Source organism: Pseudomyrmex gracilis, unplaced genomic scaffold (genome assembly GCF_002006095.1).
Source record: "Pseudomyrmex gracilis isolate BER0280 unplaced genomic scaffold, ASM200609v1 scaffold_25, whole genome shotgun sequence".
NCBI classification, from domain to species: domain Eukaryota; kingdom Metazoa; phylum Arthropoda; class Insecta; order Hymenoptera; family Formicidae; genus Pseudomyrmex; species Pseudomyrmex gracilis.
This window is the reverse complement of record NW_018020609.1, coordinates 194,012-214,193: the sequence shown is the minus strand read 5'-3', so window position 1 is coordinate 214,193 and position 20,182 is coordinate 194,012. Positions and strand designations below refer to the sequence as shown.

The window sequence follows — 20,182 nt, the reverse complement described above, 5'->3', positions numbered from 1 at the left end:
AACCTATATTTATTAAGAAAATCGGTAAATGACACAGAGAAAGCGGCACGGGAGGGAATGTGGGTCACTGAACGTTGAAAAGTGTGTACATGGGAAGAGAGATGATTGAGGCTGTAAAAAATAAAAAAAAAAAAAAAAAGCAAAGACGCGACGTAACTGCGAGTACATCGCGCAAGTACATCGTGTTGTGTATATACATATGTATATGTTGTCAACGCTAGAACAAAATTGACGTTACGTTATCGTGTGTGTGTGTGTGTATGTGAGTTTACGTATTTATGTACACACGAACTGCGAGAGATTGTGTGCTAATGTAAAATAAAATTATATAGTTATCCTTTCTGAAAAAAAAAAAAAAGATAAAAATATAAAACGTATTTTGTCTTCATTTCAAGGATTTGTTACGTATATATATATATATATTTTTTTTTTCTGCTATATAAATTATATGTTCTACATACAATCTCTGCTCCTACGTGTGCCGTTCTATCTATTGAATGGACTCTTAACGTAGCTGTGTGTATTTCATCGTGTTCTCTCCGCTCGTGAAAGAAGATCGAATGGTACATGAAATATTCTACACCCAATGGGCAAACTCTATTGTATTATATATAGGGACCAAAACAATGTTCTTATCTCACATCTTCGCGTCTGCGTCCTTTCTACACGTATTTCATAAAAAAAACGTGTACACAATACTCTTGAAAATTTAACACACATATTTTGTACATCATATATATGTAATAGATTTTTTTTCAAACAAAGTGCATATTTTGTATTTTCACTTATGTAAAAGAAAAACAAAAAGAAATCATAAATAAACACCACATTGCGTATATATCCTTTGAATTTAGAACTTTAGAACGAAAAGTTAAAATGGTGCTGGTGCGAAGAAAATCTCTGATGGGTGTGCATTTATTTCGGACAAAAAACCAAAGTTCTTAATATTTCAAAGACAATAAAAATGAAGGGAGAATAAATGTATTATTGAAAAACGAGGTGTGCCACACATAAAACAGGTGCCAACGTATACTACGCATACATCAGAAAACGGGAATTATTCATGCGGGTTTTCACATCGAGCATGCAAGTTATTGTTTTTCTATTGAAATATATTGAAGTTTAATGACGACGCGTCAATATAACGTTAAAATTTTAATAACAAAAACTCACGCGCGCTAAACTGGGAGAGAACGTGTAATGCAAAAACCTATATTATCAAGAAAAATACTTCAAATTCAGTCGCTCGATTTGGCGGTTGCCGCTCGTCGGTCGCTCCATCAGAATCCATATAAATTTACTCGCTATTCAAAGAAACTAATTAATTGTGTGCAAACGAAGCGGCGAGTTAATAACTCGACATGCGCTTTACACACCAAAGTGTATTTTATAGTTGCTGCGGGATGATGCACGAGCGATCCGGAAAATTTCTGACACATACCGGGAAAGTTTAGTATCAAATAAAACGCGCGATATACACAAAACATGTATATATATATTGTACGTACGCGAAACTCTCTTCATATTCAAAATTTATTATTCGGAAATGCGGAATGTGTCGCTCGAGGTAAAATCATTGACCGCGTTAAGTATTGTTAATGAGAAATATGGACTCTCGACAATCATATTGTCGCAAAATCCAAGTTTTCATCAACAACGATATACAATGTCGATTTACCTCACGGTGAGATTTTATTGTCTGTTCCAGTTACGACGATTCTCGTACAAATTTGTTGTACGAGAAGTTGAAGAGAGAATAGACTTTTGTAACACACCGTTGCCACAAATTCATACTTAGTTTTTATCGGAACAAATTTAACGATATCTCATGTTTTAATAATAATAATAATAATAATAATAAAATAAACTGTGCGTAAGACAGAATAAATATTCAATTCATAAAACTAGTTTAATCCAAAGTAAATATTTATGAGATATTTTTACACGATACTTTGACGTATTATTTAAAATCGTCGCAATATTGATCACTCTTTCATAAATTTCAATTGCGAAAGCTTGAGCGAATTACGCGCAAGTTTGAGTGATACGTATCATGTAATAAATAACAAAAACTTTCCGTTCTCGATTTAATTTGCTTTTGTGTTTTTTTAACACAAATATAATCTGTACTACTTTCTACTTGCGGAATTACGTTTTAAATTTAAATGTTTATGTGAAAAAAAAAAAAAAAAAATATTTAAAACAAAATGAAAATCAACGCGAGAAACAATTGCGACAAAAATTTTACCTCAAAATAGCAGCAAGCTCTCTATACACATTCTATATACATTTCCCGATATTTCCCATTTTCACTCGTGAATCAGCTTGTATAAACATCAGAAGTTTGCGATGAGATGTCACTCCGATTGAATATCATCGAACAAACATCAGTACATATCAACCGAGCGCGTTGTGTCCTTCTTCTCTCCTTTTTTAATTAAAAGAGAAACGAGGGGAATTAAATTCTTGCGCGACTTTGCAGAGTGGGAGAGAATATCGCGTTTCGTGGACACGCGATACATCATCATAAATACAGCCGTAATATTGCACACCTGTCGGTCCGGATTATCGAGTTTCATAAAAACGAGACGCTGTTCTAAGAAGGTTACTAGATATTTGCAAATTACGAAACAACAAAAACACGCAGTTATATACCGACTTATTTCTTGACAATAAATTTCACGACTCTTGTTAGACGCAAATATTGACTGTTGTAAAAATGACTCATTTATAAATAAAGCTTTAACAAACACACACACAAAAATCACTTTTTTGTGTATTATTATTATCGTTATTTTCTCAATAAACAAAGATGAAATATTTTTTTTTTTTATTATTCGATATCACCGCGCGATACACTTTCGCGATTTGATAACAGCTTCGTGTACGTTTATCGCGTTTGTCTTTCTCGCTGCAAATATATTTTCACAAATATTCTCGACGAGATATAGTAGTCTTTCTCTGACGTGGCGTCTATTTTCAATTTGTCATCAATAAATGATGAAAGACAAACACAAAGCGGCATACAAATAGACAGACACACACAGAAACACACAGGCTAGTCTACCGCTACGAACAATGACGACACAGCAGTCCCAAATAACGTGGACAATTGGTTTCGCGTAACCAAAGACTCAAAGAAAAAAAAACAATAGTAGAACCGATTGAAGGGTTTATTACGCCTAAATTAAAAATGCGATTGCCGCCGAGAAGAAATTACGTCGAAGATAAGAGAGATAACAAACAATCCAATACAATTCTGTAGAAACGTTAGAAATTGTTTTGTTTTAGCATAAAAATAAATACTTTATTTGTACAATGGTTGTCGTCTAGTTTGTTAAATTGTTATCTAAAATATATCTTATTTTATGATACAACAATGCATTCGATTCAATTCAAACAGATCATGTCGCGAATGCACTAGTCAGAAAACAAAATCTATTATTGTCCGGCTTGCTAGCCGTAGCAAATAATAACACATGTTTCTGTTTAGTTTATATATATCTAACACGTTTACAAAACAATCGTTGCTCCGATGAGGATCCTTGCGCATCGATCACGACGAGAGAAACAACACAAATATCAATTTTCGATTTAATCTCGGAGCGAATTTGAAACAAAAAAAAATTACAAAACATGTTTTTTTTCGCGAACTATTAGTAATGTTTATTTCATTGAAACCAAAAAACTCCGAAAAGGCTGTATAAAAATATCTGGATATTAATTTTTTTTTTTTTTTTTTTTTTTTTTTGTATTGTCACCGACGAAGTAAGACAAGAAGACACGAATAACGTAACGAACCCTTCAATCCCGTCAAAAACTCATCCCAATCCTACAATGATGAGAAGAAGCAGAACTTGCGTCATTCGCGCGTTACAAAATCAGACACGCGACGGGGAGGGCGTGGAAACAGAGACAAGAGGAAGGAGTCGCTCGCTTCCTCTCGACACAGCGGCACACAACGAATATATATGTGTGTGTACATACATATATATATATATATATATATGTATTATATATATATATACACGTATATATATATATATACATACACACATATATTTTATATACTACGCGACCTGCACAACGATATCACAGGAGTACGTTCTATCGCAACGTGGGTCGAGTGTCTGTATAGACACCACACGTTCTCAAACTAACATAACTTGTGCCACACAGAGGGGGGTAGAACGTCGACTCTGCGCCACAAATGAGAGAGTAACCCGAGACCCATCGATCGCACGATGATTACGGAATGCGTAGCATTCCGCGTGGGCGGTCCTTCGCCCACGAAAATGAACTCCGGGATCGTTTCCCGGATGGGATAATAATACTGTTTCGTCAAAACCGAAATCTTCACCGTGTTAAATACAGGGTGTTAAACGCGGAAAACAATTAAGACGATTACAAGCGAGGCGTGAAACTCCTCGCATCTTTGTGATCGTTTTTCTGTTAGAAAAAAAAAAAAAAAAAAAAACAGCGAGTCATCTCATTTTTCCGGTCAGTGAAAAAAAATTTATTCCCCTCTTAAGGATTTCATCGAGAAAATCCTCTTACCCTCGGAAAGAGACACTAATCTTCAGAGAAAATTCTCTTGGTCTAAGGTAAGAGGATCTCTTCGGTAAAATTCTTCCAAAAAAAAAAAAACCACACACATTTTTTCTCACAGTGACTCAATAATCGCGCGAGAGAAAAGCAATTCCGGTCTTTCAAATTGTCACGAGAGAGCAATTTCTTCGAGTGAAATAAAAAAGAGACTTTATACTTTATGTACACGTTATAATGAATTTTTGATCAAAGTTCTTAATTGAATGGATGTTTCTTTCAATGTCTGTTAAAAAATACGCAAAGGAAAGAAATTGCACGGGGAAACACCCTGTATGTGCCCTGGCCTTGATACCGACTGGAAACAGCAGGCTCTCAATGGTAAATTACGATCGCGGCGATGTTATATAAGGAACCGGGCACTCGACTCAAGGACGCGTAAAAGGTTTAACTACTGAAAAGTAACTCTTTTTCCCCTTTTAACGGAGAGAAGCGATATATAATTTTTTAATTCTACCTCCCCCCGATTGCGGCATTATATTATTATCAGCTGTTAAAAATGTAGATGCGTGTTGACAGGCAATGTCGATACCGATATTGTCCTCCGTGTCGCTCACTAGCGAATCCTCGGCGTCGGTCAGGTCCTCGAAAGGGAAATTGCAGCTCGGAGAGATCAGGCCTATCGGAAAGAACAACAGAGAGAAAAAAAGAGAAGCGCTTGTTATCGGTGCATACGCGCGCGCGCGCGCGATGGATATTTCGAGCGCCGTGCGCGCGAAACTCCGCTCGGTCTCTTCCTCGCACGGACGACAAAGGTTACTTTGGTTATTTTGGTTTTTTTTGGTTATTTGGTTATTTTTTTTCATTTTTTAATCGTTCAACGTCGTTATCCGTAGTGGGAGACAGAACCTGTGGCTGTGTTCGTTTTGTGGGTTGGCTTCGTTTTTGTCAAAGAAACCAGAACTCTACTCTCTCTCGCGCGAGATCAAAGTCGAGGATCTCATCGCTCCGCTGATTGACTTTTGACACTGGTTTCTCTTTGGTGATGGTTCATACGTGTGTGTGTGCGTCTATCGGTATGTAAAATGTTGAGATTGTATCGAGATTGTATACATATATATATATATATCTCCGCGCGCTTGTCTCTGAGTGAGTTTACTTGTATTTCGTGACAAATATATAGAGAAAAAAATCTCTGCACCTAACTATGTTAAGTATATAAAAGTCTGTGCGAAGTCTGTCGGATTGGCTTGCTTTAATTCGTGTTCGTTTACGTAATAAACTTTGCAATAAAACGCGAAGAACAAATTTTCTCTCTCAAAAACACCCTTCCGGCTATCTTCCCGAAAGAACATTTTTAACAACGAATTTAATTGCTTACAATCGGAACGTATATACGCGATAAAACGCGCACGCGATAAATAAATTTCCGAATAGAAGAATAACAACAATTATAATCAGAAATCGTTTGCGTCCACGCGCGAGTGACAATTGACAAACAAAAATTGCAGTTAAAATTTCGCGATTAAATTATCAGCGAAGCGATTGTATAATTTTGCAATTAATATTCCAGCGTGACGATAAGCGTTATACACGACTCGAGGGTGACATCTTCCGATAAATTTCCAAGCCCGGTCCCACATCTCCATGGAGATGCGGGACGCTTCGATCTCAGAGATAATACATTAGTCAGCTTCTCTCGTACGTATTTAATGATTTAGCCAGTAAGTAAACATACGAACGCGCGTAAAGCAAGCAGGCAAGCAAGTGGCAGCTTCTAGAGTATCGTGGTGTAAATGACGAAAGAGAAAAAAGAGAGAGAAAGACAGAGGATTTACACGAGGAATAACGTTAATAAAATATGATTATACACATGTGTGGACGTGGTGGTTTATAACAAATTGGAAACGTGTGGACGTGGTGGTTGTTATAAAAATTGGAAATGTGTGTATACGTGTAAATATATAGATTATATATATATATATACATATATGTATATATATATATATATATATGAGCGTGAGATGAGACAAGGCTCCTGCGGAAGAGTAATGATTAAAGGTTAGATCAGGCTTACCCTCGTTGTCGGCCTTCAAGTAGAGCTGCCCCTTTGGGCTCAGACACTGCCGATACTCGGTCGTGTAACATGCTGTATTCATCCAAACCAAATTTCAAGTTATCAGATGCGTGTAATCAGAATCGACGCGCGGTTTCCGCGCGCAAATAGTCGCCGTGTGTGTAAATGCGTGATTCGCGAGAAAAAAACGATTCGAAGGAAGAAAAGCGCAAATGATAAACATTTCGCGTTTTTGTGAAGCAACTTTTCTCGTTTAAAAATGAGACGCGCGCGCGTCAGGAGAGATGTGTATACACATATATCAGCCGTGTGATAAAAATCCGGGTGAAAGAGCATTTAACGCGCGTTTTTTTTTACAAAAAAAAAAAAAAAAATCTCTGTCGGAAACGTCTATTTCGTTTCTGAAGTTAATTCCGGCAGCGAAAACCGACTCGTTTCGCGCGCGCGCGAAGAAATCGCGTGCACAAAAAGTTGGAGCGTTCGCAACGAACGACGACGGGTTTTCCAGTTCGATGTCTGGTCTATATTTAGGGCGAGAGTCCGCCGTCAAGTCCGCTCTCAGAATGCCAAATTAGTTTCCTCGAACACCGAGACGAGCAGAAGAGGCGAATAGCCCTCGCTCGCGGAATTGGAGGAGATTAATATCTGACTTTTACGGCGTATAAAAGCGTAACGTCTCTTACAACGTGAGGGCAATTAAACCCCTAAACTCTCTTCAAGTTCTTATCGCCGTTGAAATTCTCACTATCGATCGAGCGGAAACACTTGATCCTGTCGTCTCGTTACCGTGAAAGTGTTATGTTTCGTGAGCATCGCCGTGTACGGGGTGTGTCTTTACCGCAAATCTCATCGGTGTTACACGAAGATTCCTTTCAAATGTGAGAGAATGTTGTTCCGACAAACGGAATTCACGTTGTGCGCAAACTAAAACGTTTTTCCGATGTTTTACCCGTCAGACGCGTACTCTAATAGCGCGATTAATTATTTAGAAACACACAATTGATCAACAACACAAGTTACTTGGATAATCGACCGATAAACGTGCGTTCGATCAACAGCTCTCAACGGCAACGTTGCGGATGCTGACGTTGTCGCTCTGATATTAAGTAACACGGTCGTTAACCGATATTGATACAAATGATACGTATAATATAATTGCGAGATGGTGGAAAACAATTTATCTCGCGTGACGCTTCTTTAATATCGCATGGCGAAATAAATGTATCCGACTGAGCAGAACAAATTGCTTCGAAACGCACGCGGCAAGGTAATAATTGCGCCGATCACGCAACGGGAAGTATACGAAATCAGTCCCAAGAAACATTATGTGTAGCGATAACGTCAATACATATATAAACGTATGTATAATAATTTATACGAAAAAAACGGCAACTATGCAAGTGTCGCTAACATCAAGAGCATCTACTTATATATTGTGAAACCATGCGATATCGAAGCAGCGAAAGATCGTAAGTAGAAAAAAAAAAAAAAAAAAATGCACAAAACACCAACCGATATTGAGGCTGAAAAGAGAGAAAGAGAGAGAGAGAGAAAGAGAGTATAATATATCACGATGATCGTGAAGAGAAGAAACCCGATAGAAGCCGTTGCATTCTGCACATCGAACACCGAGAGATTTTTTGAATGTGATTTGCCAATCATCGACCAAGCCAGCCAATATAATCACAGAGTATAAGGCATTCAACAGAGAGAAAGAGAGAGAAAGAGAAAGAGAGAGAGAGAGAGAGACAGAAGAGAGAGAGCGATACGATACAAAAATACCGAGTGTCTTTGAAGTGGCGCTTGATGAGAGTCAGAAAACACATCGTATCCGTATCAAAGAAAAAAACTCGAACAAAAAAAGACAAAAATTTGACTAACAAATTCTGAGGAGGCAATATTCAATGCGCTTTCAATAGTTTTTTTTTTGTTTTTTTTTTTTTTTTTTTTACACCATCATCTGATGGATATTACAGTTCAGTTTCATCAGTTGGAATTATCGCGGTCGTGTTACGATAAAAAAAAAAAAAAAAATGACGCTGTATATCACAATATCTAGGAAAAAAAAATCTTTCCGTAAGAAGACAAGCGGTTTAATTTATACACTCCCGAGAACTTTGATCATCTTTCTACCATACGATCCGCGTATATATCCTCGGCAATAATTCTACTTCTCCAGGAGGACAGGCTCACAGTCGCAGCTTGTCGCTGAATATTTTAAAAGCTCTCTTACTTTAGTGTCATCGCGCGAAAAGGAGGACGCGCGCGAGGCTAAACGATATTCGCTCTTGTCACGACAAATTCGGCTCACAACGAGAGAAGACAACAATGTTGCCCCGAACGAAGTAAAATTAAACTTCTCCGGACACACATGTGTGCGAATAAATAAAGTCACAAACGTTAAGAGAAAGGTCAGGGAACGAATTTAACACACGTGTGACGTGCTGACAAAAAAAAATTATAATAATAGAGAAGTGGCCAATTCGAGGCGATAATCAGATCTTCGTGTCAGTAAACTTCTTTTATTTTATTCTTATTGACACGATTGATCTGGTTATCGCCTCGAATTGGCCACTTCCCTACTATTATAAGTTTTCACGAGGAAGAATACTGAAGTTAAAAAAAAAAATTACATCTTAACGTCGCAACGAGACAAGTGTGACGTGTCAATATATCTTTTGTTCAAAGCATATCGACGACCGTGTTGCAGTATCAGATTTGAAGCTCGGTATCTTTTTTATAGTCCATTAATCTTCTAAAAATAAGTGCAAAAGTTTACTACGTCGAGTCACAAAAAAAAAAAAAAGATTAAACGTACGTACGTACGTACATATATGCACACGTGCACACATATATACATATATATGCACATATGCAATATATATGTACATATGCTATATTTATAAAAATATTTGTTCAATCATGTTTGTAAAAAAAATTTAACTTTTTTGTAAATAAATGCATCCGCTTAACACTCTCTTCTTTTCTTTTCTCCTCTCTCTTTCTCTCTTCCAAATATTTAAATTATCGCGAACCTCTCCGCGTATAAATATGAATGCATGATGATCCTCTATCTGAATTTTTCCAGCGTTTGCGCAATAACAAAAATAAAAATAAACAATTCTCTCCAAAAACGTACGATAAAAAAAAACTATTACTGAAGAAGTTAACGATAAAGTTACTAAAATTGCGTATGATTGACACATGTGAATGTGACCTGTGAATTTGCGAAGAATAAATATAAACATAAATCTTATGTTTATAGTTGATGAAATTAATTTAGTGCGCAAAATTTGGTTTGTTCGGATCACAATCAAACCGGAAAATTAACGCTTCGCAGAAGTAAATTATAGATTGTATACGCAAGTTGATTTACCGGGGCAAAATGGCTGTGACAATAAAGCATTGAATAGTGCCTCTCAAGTGATTTACAGACATTAAGCGCAATATAATAATTATCGCGGAAACAGTTTATACATATTAGCGTAGAATTTTGCTAAAACACAAGTAGTGGCGTCGGCGCTGGTGTAAAAATTTTTCATAAAATCTTCCTTCATTTCTGGAAAGTATCACATAACTCACGTGTGAAATATTTATCTTCACTTGAGTTATTTATAAACTCTTCTCGAGATATTTCGCGTTTCTAAAGGAGAGCAAAAATGACGTGGGTTTCGAAAGATCGCTGCACTGAAAAAACAAAAAAATGTATTCTCATCGAAAGAATTTCCTAAAAATCTCACCGAGAGGAACTTTGAGAATTAATAAATTCACTTATACTCCAAAGAGTAAGAGCCGTTCCGGCGAAATTCTGATGAGAGCACATTTTGTCTCGATTCGCAATCATGCAAAGAACGCACGTTTCCCGGCGAATATTCGTATATTTCTCCCCACCCGTGTGTAATAATTTCGCGCGTGCCCTATTTCGTATAGCGCCGACTCCACTTAAAAATATTATGAAAAATTTAGTATTCTCAATGCCGTCGCGCTAAAAGCAGCACGCTCTGTCAGCTCTTGCGAACTATGTCACGAAAAGATAGAAGGGAAGGAGAGAGGGAGGCAATACGGGGCGGTCGGACAATTTGCATAGCTTTTTGAATAAATCCGCTTTTTTTACGCTTCGACGGTTTCGCGCTTCGGTTCGATTTGTGTTTCCCGGATTTATCGATACATCTCATTCGGTGCGAAGTAATAAAGAAGATTTTGCGAGATTTCATTTCGAAAATGCTATCCCCCCGTGATCGCGATTTAGAAAATTTAGTTTAACAAGAAGAACAAAAAAAAAGTGTACTATATATTCCGTCTTATGATAAGAGAGATAAGAAAAACTTTTCTTCAAGCGCGCGTTGGAAAATTATATTCAAACACTTCTTAAACATTCGCACAAAATTATACAAATCTGTCTGATTTGAAAAAAACTAGGCGCGATATTTGCATGGAAATGCGAGAAACTTTTTGCAAGCAACTGATAATTTTTCTTTTTTTTTTTTTTTTGATTACAGCGACCGTGACAGCTAATGCGCGCAAGAAAAAAGTGAGAATAAAGTGGGACAAGTAAAAACCAATTTTCCCAAAATGAAACTTTCGCTTGCGATTATTCTCTTGTCGGAATCTTAACTTTTTCTCCTAAATTGATTAAATTTTCAAAGTGCATCAATTTTAACAACAACTGGTTTTTCATACGCCACTGTTTTTTTGGAGTTTAAACGAACAATAATAATTGTGTGTACGTCACACAGAACGAGCCCCGGATAAGGGGAATCATTAATAACAGGGTCGCGGAGCTGACGTCGCGCGGCTTTCCACGTGAATCTCTAGACAAAATGCCACGTAAAATATATCGCGTGGGAAGGGTGAAAAAAACGTAAATGAATTAGAAAGAGATATGAACGTACCAACGCCATTAGACTGCGAGGTCGGGAGTTGCACGGCGACGCTGAAGCCGCGCAGCTTCACCGGGGCGGAATTTTCCTTGCCAGCCAGGAGGGCGCACTGCGGCTTCAGGTCACGATGAATAATGTCGTTCTCGTGGCAGTAACGCAGCGCTTCGAGGATCTGTCGCATGTAGTGACTGTAAAAGAAAGTGCAGTTTTCTTAGGTACCAGAACGGGGCCGCTTGTGCCCCCGCATGTCACCGGGAGGTGGAAGAGCACGTCCTCGTGTCGAGAACAATAGCGAAAGACAGATATATACAAAACGCGGATATTTCGCGGCGCATAAAGAGCGAGGCGCTTTCCGAGAATTTAAATAGAACGATTAAGGCACGCCTCGTTACGTCATGTAATGATTTTACCACCCACAAAGTCCTTAAATATTCCCCGGCGGTGGTTTCACATCCGTGAGACAAAGTCGGAAGATACATAATCGACAACGAACGAAGCGAAAGTGTGAATTACATTTCCGAAATTTAAAAACGAGCAATTTATTATTAAAAATAAAAAAAAATAAACCTTTTGACATATATATTATGTTTTAATATACTTTTTAATTAAAAAAGCGCGTCTCAACATTGTTACGTAAACAAATAAGTTTTATTACATCTCTAAAATTCCAGCGGTTTCGTCCGAGATAAAGTTAGAAGATGTCAACGCTTGTGTGTAAATTTAAACTCAAAAATCTAAAAGAGTGATTTATTAAAACAAAATAAAAACAGCAATTTAAAAAAAAAAAATGTCATATGTTAAATGTTTTAATATATTTTTCAGTTTCGCGAAATTGTTGCGTGTATGGGATCGCACGTCGAGCGAAGGCGGCCGTTGCGTTTTAGTTAATTAGTATGATCTTTGACATTTTGCTTTTGTTCCACAACGAATACACGTTGAAGTACAACACTCATATGCGCGCAACTATATACAACGCGATACAAAATCCTTCCCCAAGTGACTCTTGACATTTTCATGTATTTTTTTGTGATAATGCGGAAAAGAAGGGCTTTGCTATGCATTCGTTGTCCTTTTTACGGTATCAATCAAAGTACTTGGGAGAGAGATAATCCTTCAAGCAAGAGAATTGTACTGCGTAGTACGTGTGGCGAATATGATGTCTGTGCGTTTGACATATGATATTAACGATGAAATATCTTTGACGTTGGGGAATAACATAAAACAGGAAAACGTATATATATACACACACATATATATATTTTTTTCGAGATAAAATAAAAATCGAAGGAGAATTTACGTATCATCTCCGCTTGAAGGAATGCGAGTGTTTCTTTATTTGAACATATATAAATCAAGTAGTTTTCAATGCGCTAACGTTTTCTACAGATATTTTGCTCCGATATCCGAGCATTAACTCGTACATATCCGCTTCTCCCCGTCGTCAAAGATATAAGATTGTAACGAGTTTTAATAGGATCCTTTTGAGGTGAGGACTACTGCTGTGTGACTAGTTCAAGCGTGACATAAACGAGTACAGCAGAATCTAATGGATCGCTCGCAGTCACGGATTTATCGAGACAGGGATTTATTACGCTCTGGAGAGACTCTCTCTCTCTCTCTCTCTCTTTCTCTTTCGAGCGAGAATCTGTTTGCATTATATCGAGGTGTAACGTACAGACATTAATCGCGTTTCAGCGAGCTCTCGGGAAATGACTTGGAGAAAGCAATTAATTTATCAAATTTCTCGCGCCTCGATTTACGCACGACGCCTTAAACGGAATTAATACAAGGAAATTAAAATTGGTTTTGTTCGAAGAAACGCGTGCGAAATAAAGTATTTCGCTCCGTGCAATATTTCGTTTTATCACAAGAATGACACAATAATGCCGAGAGAAAAAAATCGAACACAATTCTCTTCTGTTTAATTTTACGTTTCCGTGAAATTATTTAAAAACCCGAAGATAACGCGAGAGACAGAATTATAATTAAAGCGCAATTAAAAAAAAAAAAAAACATTATTAAAAAAGAATGCTTGCGATAATTATTATTAGAAGAATAATAAAAAAAGCACGTTATTGTGTAGTAAATGAAATGCGATTGTTATTACTTGGGAGAACGCGCCGCGGAAAATCTTGCACCGTTCGGGAACGGAATTATACTCCGAGACTGTCGCGATATAATTTTACTCGGCGTGATGCCGAGTCGCGCTACGTTTGTAAAACGACGTAAAACGTTTCTGTTCTTAGCTTCGAGAGAGATAAATGTTCAAATGGATGCACTGTATGTATGTCTGCGCTGTGTTCGCGAAGTGAACGTGATGATAGATATAATGAATTTTCTTTACCTCGCAACCGCCTCGCTGTACACGAATCCGGCAGTTGCTCGTCTGACGACCTCGAAGCACAAATCAGAGCCGTCCATACTGAAAAAAAGAGAAAACAAAATATTAAAACGCAGAACACACCCGATAGGACGTCGATGAATACGCTTGAATAAATTGTGTACACACGTTTCTGTTTGTTAATAAATTTATCGATCAGGCAAGATTTATCGATAATCTTTCGATAATCAATTGCACTCTCGAGACATTATTATTTATGATAATTCGTGCGTGTCGCAATTTTACATGTGTGTGTGTATACAGAAACGTTTTGAAACGCATAATAATCAGTTTTCTAATAAAGTTATCGATCGAAATACTAATCGCGCGTGTATAACGGCAAAATCAATGAAAAATAACGTCACTGGTTAAAAGATGTTTTTTTGTTCGACAAAAACTCATCTCATTGAGCTAAAGGAAGTAAAGAAGTGCGCGACGCTATGTGTGTGTGTGTGTGCGCGCGCGTATGTGTGTCACATTATTTAAATAGTCTCGTTAAAAAGCGCCTTGAGCACCGAGAATCTATTAAAAACCGTGGCTATCTTATCCGATAGCGTGGATTATTTCAAGATCGCCTCGGATGTGTGTATCCAATTATAGCAAACCGTATAGTCGGACGTTATAATAGATATGGCAAACAATTAAATGGAAAACGTGCTTTTTCGAGAAAAGATTGAGCCGTTAAGGAAAATCACGTATGTTTGTTCGATTCTTTCAATTTTCGACAAATTCGACAAAAAAAAAAAAAAATCCGATGCGTCCCATGACGTAGTATCTACTATCGCCTGTAACGCGTGTGTGTAACGTTCCATTAGTCTGATAAGCTGCTAATAATTACGCAGAGACGAGAGAGAACAGAGACTTGTTGGCATATAAAGGACACGACTGACGCCCTTCGTTTCAAAAGTTTTCCGCTTCTAAAACAGGACCGGCTTAAAGTTCACGATTAAAAGTCTATAAATATAATAAGCTGTACATTTTTTCCCGCTCTTAATCTCTAAAAGTTTTCAAAATCGCGCTATTTGAGTTTCAATAAACCGGACAAAGACGAGTGTTCGCATACGCGCATATGTTTGTTCTAGATTATTCTTATTTGAAAAAAATGTAGGAACATAAAATACACTTGCAGAAAAAAAAGATAAAATACGAGTTCGATAGTTTTATATATATATATATACTCACTATTCGAATACCATGTACAACATGCCCTCGGAACTGTAAGTCTCCAGCAGTTCCACGATGTGCGGATGTTTTAACATATGGCATATTGTAGCCTCTCGTTTCAAATCTAAAACATGCGAAATGCAAATTTTACGCACCAGATGGTTTTCTTACGATAAAAATCGCAGTAATGCAAGACGCGATCAGATATTACCGCTGAATAACAAAATCGTATTTTTCATTTTTCTATATTTTACGTATATTTAAATACACATATAGTTTTATAGTTTCGCGCCTTGTTAAAATGAATTTCGTTATTAAAATTTATTAAAATGTATGTAAAAATTGTAAGACTTAAAAATTCATTAAAGTGTCACCTGTAAATTTGTAATTAACAGAAAATGTAATTTAAAATTAGACACAATTCAAAATTGGATACAACGCCGCGATACAATATTGTTGAAAAAGCAAATAATATGAAATAAAAGAGAAGAGATGAATATAATGTACGAGCGGAAGAAATGTGAGACACGTGTGCAACTAATATTTCAAATGTCAATATTATATAATATTATTCAATGTAATATTTAACAGAGAATTAATGTTGCAACGCTACACGGGCGCATAAATTTACACGATTTTATAATTAAACCCCAAAACCAAAAGCAAATATTGACAAAAAAAAATCAGAATAAGTTAATATTTTAACAGATATTTTTATATATAGATAATTTTTATATATATAAAGATATTTTTATATAGATAATTTTTCTATAGATATAAAAGACACGATTTTAAAACCTATATTTTGATGCAAAATTTTGAAACCACTATGTGATTCAAATTGAATATAAAAACTTTGTTTCCCCAATCGTTTTACCGAACTCAATTTAGATGCCGTATCTGCATCGAACTGCAGTGAAATCTGCAGTTTCGGGCAGATACAAAAGTCGGTTGTAACGAAAGCGCTCGTATTTTTTAGCCGCACGAAATCAGAAACATATCGCAGAAGGGTGGAAGAAACTAATTGCACCCCAGTTTTAGCCAAAGGCACATAACTTTTGCCGTGTAGTCCACACGATAGCTTTTCCGATAACGTGTAACGAGAAATTTTTCATAACCAGCGCTCTTATATAATTTTATAAATTTTAAAATTGAAAATAGTAATTTCTTTTTTTTTTACTTAATTAACATTCTTGTGATTAAATTAATTGGTAATTAGTTGTCGAATACACTTTCTTGATGAAAGTACATAAATGATTCAGAGAAAGAGAGAGAAAATGTGTGTGTGTGTGTGCGTGTGTGTTTATACCCGCGTTTTTTTCATCGATAATTTCATTGAGTAATTTAGTTTGTAATAAAAACTTTCCCCTCAAACTTTTATCATAAAATTATTATCCCATTATTTTGGAAGTTGATGATTAAATCGTTACAATCGCGCGCTATATGTATTAAAACCTTGTTGATGTAAATTTTACGCGCGATTAAAAAGCAAAAAGTTTCGTTCTCGATTCACAACTGTTGGATAATTTATTTAACTTTTTCGTTTAAAAAACATTTATGTTTTTTACGTTATTTTTGCCGTTAAAAACTGCGTGAAATTAAAAAGCACCAACGTACGCGATAGAAGAAAGAGCACCTGTAATACGTGTGTATTAAAAGTGCTAGAAAAGAAATGAAAAAGACGTCCTCGCAATATTCTACAAAATTGTCCTCCGGTGAAACAAATATCTCGTCTTGTGTATATCAGCAATGTTTCACAAACGGAAGAACGAAAAACAGACAAACCACCACTCGTTCCCATATAATCCACAACATTTTCATGTGAGGTAACACGTGATGTGTCAAAGACTCCCTATACTTAGTTGAACATTTGTGTTGTGTTCTTCTTTTTTTTAATAGCACATGTAGAATATGCTTCTGATATAAAATTCTTTCTTTTCTTTTTCTATCCGAGTTATTTTTTCCACATTGTCATTTATCAGTCTCGCAAGAAATCTTTCCGCGAACCGAACAGAGAGAAAGTGTTGTCGTTTCAAACTCGATCTTCTCTACTGCTGATCTTCTCTCCCGGCTGTTTGTCTGTTAATAAATCTCTGGTACGAAGTAGTTGCGAACGCTCGCCACTTTTCCGCGCGCTAACCTCGACGGAAATTAAATATTATCCCCCATTTCCAGAGCAAACGCGCTTTATTAGAGAGAAAAACGGACTTGAAACAATGCTTCTCGTATATTGTCTGGATCTGTCGGCCAGTTCGTCGGGGGGTTAAACCTCCGAAAAATGCGCGTGGCGACAATGGTCCGCCTTTCCATTCAATTGAACAATGGTTCTCGCGCCAGTTCACGACTTGAACCACCCTCTCTGTGCGTTCAGTCAATTGTACAACGTAGAGGGGAAAACGCACGTTGTCAGGTAGGCGGATATGGGAAGCGTATAGGGCTTGTTTCACGGACATTGGGAAATTAATGGAGAGTATTACAAGAAAACGGTGGAAAACTATTTCTCTCTTACTTCAAAGAACGCGCGCGTACGTGTGTGTGTTACAAAAAAAAATCTTAAAATAAATCTTCTTTTTTTTTTCACACGTTGCTCGTTTTAGGCAACGAGGAATTAAAATAGCTCCTTGAAATTAAAAAAAAAAAAACATTTTACCAAAATATATTACCGAAATGATTAAATAGATATATAAAAATAATTAGAAAACACTTAAAATAAAATTTAAAATAAAACTTCTTTTCTTATGTGGTTTTTTTCAAGAACAAAACATAAAATACCAAAGCGTTATATAATAATTTCTTAAAATTACAAAAAAAAATAATCTATCGAAATATATACTGAAGAACATCCCCCTCATAACAATATCTTATATATTATTCGAATTATAATATATAAAAAATATATAAAAATAAATAAATGTTTTTGCGAAGTAACATCAGAAGTAACACCTGCTTTTGTTCAAATTCAATATTTAAAGCGATACTCTCACTTGTAAAAATACACCGTACGTCATGTTATAAAGCTTCTCACGTTTGTGACATGTTCGAAGTTTATCGAAATCAGAGAAACACAATTCCGGTTCTCGGTTTTCTTCGTCAGAAACGACTTCCATGCGCCATTTGCTATATATGTATGTGTACTTACCCGCCGTGCTGAGCCCGGGACTCGATGTGAACTTCGCCACATCGACGATTTTTACGGCGAAAGTCTGCCCCGTCTGACGGTGAATGCACTTCCGAACGACGCTGAATGGTCCCCTGCAACAATGCGGGCGAGACGTCAACAATAATAATTACGTTCGCTCGAGGGGAGTCGCTCGAGCACGAATTACGTCAAGATAATCCGCAAATCATGAATAGAACACGTCTCATCAATCGATAATCAGATATCGCGCGCTATTAATACTGACGTGAATATTAACAGAACAATCGATCTGATTTTAATTTTGGAAAAATATTTCGCATCGTCTCTTCGGGTTTGCTGTCAAAAATAGTCCATTCTGTGATTTATCCCGCATTTTCGGAGCACACACCCTTACGATTCGGTAATGAAAAAGAAAATAAGAAATTTTATACGAAATTTCAATACAATGTTAAAATTTTGGTTTATTCGCGATCGAATTATTGAAACTTTACGTAGATGTACAATTTTGAGAGAACAGAGGTAAAGTATTAAATTTCTTCAGATCTCTTTGACACTTTATAGGCCAAGGTCACGTTCTTCCGGTGACCTAACGCCATTTTTAAATGTCGCGTGTGCACTATAACTCCATAGTTTTTCTTACGCATGTACGTACCACCTTTATATTCTTACACATGTACCTATATGTATAATTTTTACGAAGGTTTTTATATTAAGTGTAAGAAAACTTAAAAAAAAAAAAAAGAAGAAATGTCAATATAGGTTATAGTTCGCTAAGAAAACGATGAAACAAAGAAACAACGAAGAAGAAACGAAGAAGCACAAAAGAGAATTTCGAGTGCACGAAAATTTATTTTATTACACCCATAATAGATAAAAGTTTAGCTTTTATTTTTTCTGGACTTAAAATTATTTCTTTTTCTTTAAAAAAAAAAACAAATAGAAATATTGAATAAAATCTTGAAATATTGAAATAACGAGTGAAATATGTGGAACAGTAGTAGTAAAATAAGAATACAGTTTAAAACCACAGAAGAAAAAACTGTTTAGCGCATCTTTCTGCTCGATTGTTTCTCTGAATCGCAGATCTGCAGCAACGGATCAAGGCTTATCAATATCGCGTATCAAAATTACACGATATCAAGGACGACTTTTAACCATCTAAACAGGTTAATTAAGTGCGCGAATAGGTCACGCGCATCGCGCACAGATACTATACTTAAGAATCGAACTCGATACCGGTCTCGGGTTATCTATCGAATGATAACCACGCGTACATTCATGGAATTCATGAAAACCCGCAACGGAGAGAATGTGCGTGCAGCGGTTCACGTAAGCATCCTTGTGGTTTGTACGATGTGACTATATATATATATATGTGTTACGTGCGACAGAATATTAAACTGCAATAAGTACACAAGGAAATTACATTTGAAATGTGTGTAGAATGAACTCTCGCACCAAACCACAAATTATACTTTTCTCTGCTCACAGTAACGTGCGTGTAAATTTAATTTATTGTCGACTTTTTTTCACTCTCTGTGTCCTTTGTTGATGTAAAAAAAAAAAAAAAAACCACAAGTTTTTGCACCAGTTAATTGAAATATAAAACAGATATATTTTTAATTAATACAACGATATTGAAAATAACGACAGTAAAATATATATACTTTTGACACGTTCAAACATACATCGCGGAAATTAATTTTCGACTTCGATCATCGTACGTTAATGTATTATCGTACGCGCGTGTCTAAACACTTTTTTATCTTAATTTTATGTATCTTATTTTGCGACAACAAAATAAACCGTGATCGTAATATGCATAACAACCCTTGTAGGAATTGACGAACGGGCCAATATTGGGTCAATATCGGCAAACGAGGCTCGATATTGGTACGACAGTAGTAGCCAGTACTGGGCGAATATGCTTAATGATTAGATCGAGCCAACGCTGGCTCTTAAGCTCGGCACGATACTTACTTCCGAGATTGGTCAGA

General features: G+C 36.4%; 1 protein-coding gene across 8 annotated transcripts in view; it reads right to left on the bottom strand.

Annotated features, from left to right (window-relative positions):
• Positions 1-20,182, bottom strand: part of LOC109852167 (peripheral plasma membrane protein CASK) — a 197,828-nt gene that overhangs the window by 159,029 nt on the left and 18,617 nt on the right. For 7 of the 8 annotated variants that reach the window (XM_020423066.1, XM_020423062.1, XM_020423060.1 and 4 more), the window contains exons 2-6: positions 18,186-18,298; positions 15,065-15,170; positions 13,847-13,924; positions 11,515-11,690; positions 6,623-6,694 (exon numbers count right to left, since the gene is read on the bottom strand). In XM_020423066.1, the coding sequence (XP_020278655.1) occupies positions 6,623-6,694; positions 11,515-11,690; positions 13,847-13,924; positions 15,065-15,170; positions 18,186-18,298 (545 nt within the window). The remainder of the gene's footprint in view (positions 1-6,622; positions 6,695-11,514; positions 11,691-13,846; positions 13,925-15,064; positions 15,171-18,185; positions 18,299-20,182) is intronic. The other variant, XM_020423067.1, reaches the window with a different exon arrangement.